The 1,316-nt window shown below is 69.7% G+C and overlaps 1 protein-coding gene across 3 annotated transcripts in view; it reads left to right on the top strand.

The window, feature by feature from the left end:
- Positions 1 to 449: 449 nt before the first annotated feature.
- Positions 450 to 1,316, top strand: part of LOC103174830 (potassium voltage-gated channel subfamily C member 1) — a 24,469-nt gene continuing 23,602 nt past the window's right edge. For 2 of the 3 annotated variants that reach the window (XM_042341511.1, XM_042341510.1), the window contains exon 1: positions 451 to 1,047. In XM_042341511.1, coding sequence (XP_042197445.1) covers positions 472 to 1,047 — 576 coding nt within the window. In that variant the 5' untranslated portion in view covers positions 451 to 471. Of the gene's footprint in view, positions 1,048 to 1,316 lie in introns of all 3 variants that reach the window. The other variant, XM_007887397.2, reaches the window with a different exon arrangement.

Raw genomic sequence — 1,316 nt, 5'->3', positions numbered from 1 at the left:
AGGCGGTATGCGAGTGTGTAAACAGGTGCGCGAGTGTGCAAGTGAGTGTGTAAGTGAGCGCTGCGCGGTGACTCGGGGCCGCTGGTGGTGGTGAGGGGGGGGGGGGGGTCGGAGGCTGCGCCGCGTTGTTGCCGTTGCGCTTCCCCAGCCGTGCGCCGCGCTCCCCCCCCAAACCCCCCTCCCCCCCCCCCCACCACCACCACCACAACCCGCCCCACTCCCCCTCCCCCTCCCCCCCGCGCCACAGAACCGAGAGGAAAACACGAGCAGAAGAGGGACAGGAGAGGAGGACAGTCGAACCGCAGCGGTCGGTCGGTGGGGATCGGTGTGAACCGGGGTCCGGGTCGGTGGCCGAAGCCGTGAAGCCGGGAGGGGGGGGAGGGCCGGATGATCAGCTCGGTCTGCCTCGCCACCCCCTGCGGACACCCAGCGGAGCCCCCCCCCGCCTCCAAGACATGTCTGACCGGGGACATGGGCAGGAGCGAGCCGGAGCGCATCGTGATCAACGTGGGGGGGACGCGGCACGAGACGTACCGGAGCACGCTGCAGACCCTACCGGGGACCCGGCTGGCCTGGCTCACCGAGCCCGACGCCTTCGTCAACTTCGACTACGACGCCAAGAGCGACGAGTTCTTCTTCGACCGTCACCCGGGGGTCTTCGCTCACATCCTCAACTACTACCGCACGGGTAACCTGCACTGTCCGGCCGACGTGTGCGGTCCGCTGTACGAGGAGGAGTTGGCGTTCTGGGGCATCGACGAGACGGACGTGGAGCCGTGCTGCTGGATGACCTACCGGCAGCACCGGGACGCCGAGGAGGCGCTCGACAGCTTCGAGCCCCCCGACCTGAACGACTGCGGCCCGGCCGAGGGCGGCGGCGGCGGCGGCCTGGGCGACGGCGCGGAGCTCGACGACCAGCTGGACACCAAGCGCCTGGCGCTGGGGGACTGCTCCCTCGACGCCCCCACCAAGGCCGGGTGGTGGCGCAAATGGCAGCACCGCATCTGGGCTCTGTTCGAGGACCCGTACTCTTCCAAATACGCTCGCGTAAGCATAACCCCCTCCCCACACCCCCCCACACACTCCCCACACACACACTCCCCACCACCCCCCACACCCCCCACACACACTCACTCCCCACCACCCCCCACACCCCCCACACACACACTCCCCACCACCCCCCCCACACCACACCCCCCCCACCACACACACACTCCCCACCACCCCCCCACCACCCCCCCACACACACACTCCCCACCACCCCCCACACACACACTCCCCACCACCCCCCACACACCCCCCACACACACACTCCC

This window comes from Callorhinchus milii, unplaced genomic scaffold (assembly GCF_018977255.1).
Source record: "Callorhinchus milii isolate IMCB2004 unplaced genomic scaffold, IMCB_Cmil_1.0 Scaffold17, whole genome shotgun sequence".
Taxonomy (NCBI): Eukaryota; Metazoa; Chordata; class Chondrichthyes; order Chimaeriformes; family Callorhinchidae; genus Callorhinchus; species Callorhinchus milii.
The sequence above is the reverse complement of the archived record's forward strand: the minus strand, read 5'-3'. Positions and strand labels throughout refer to the sequence as shown.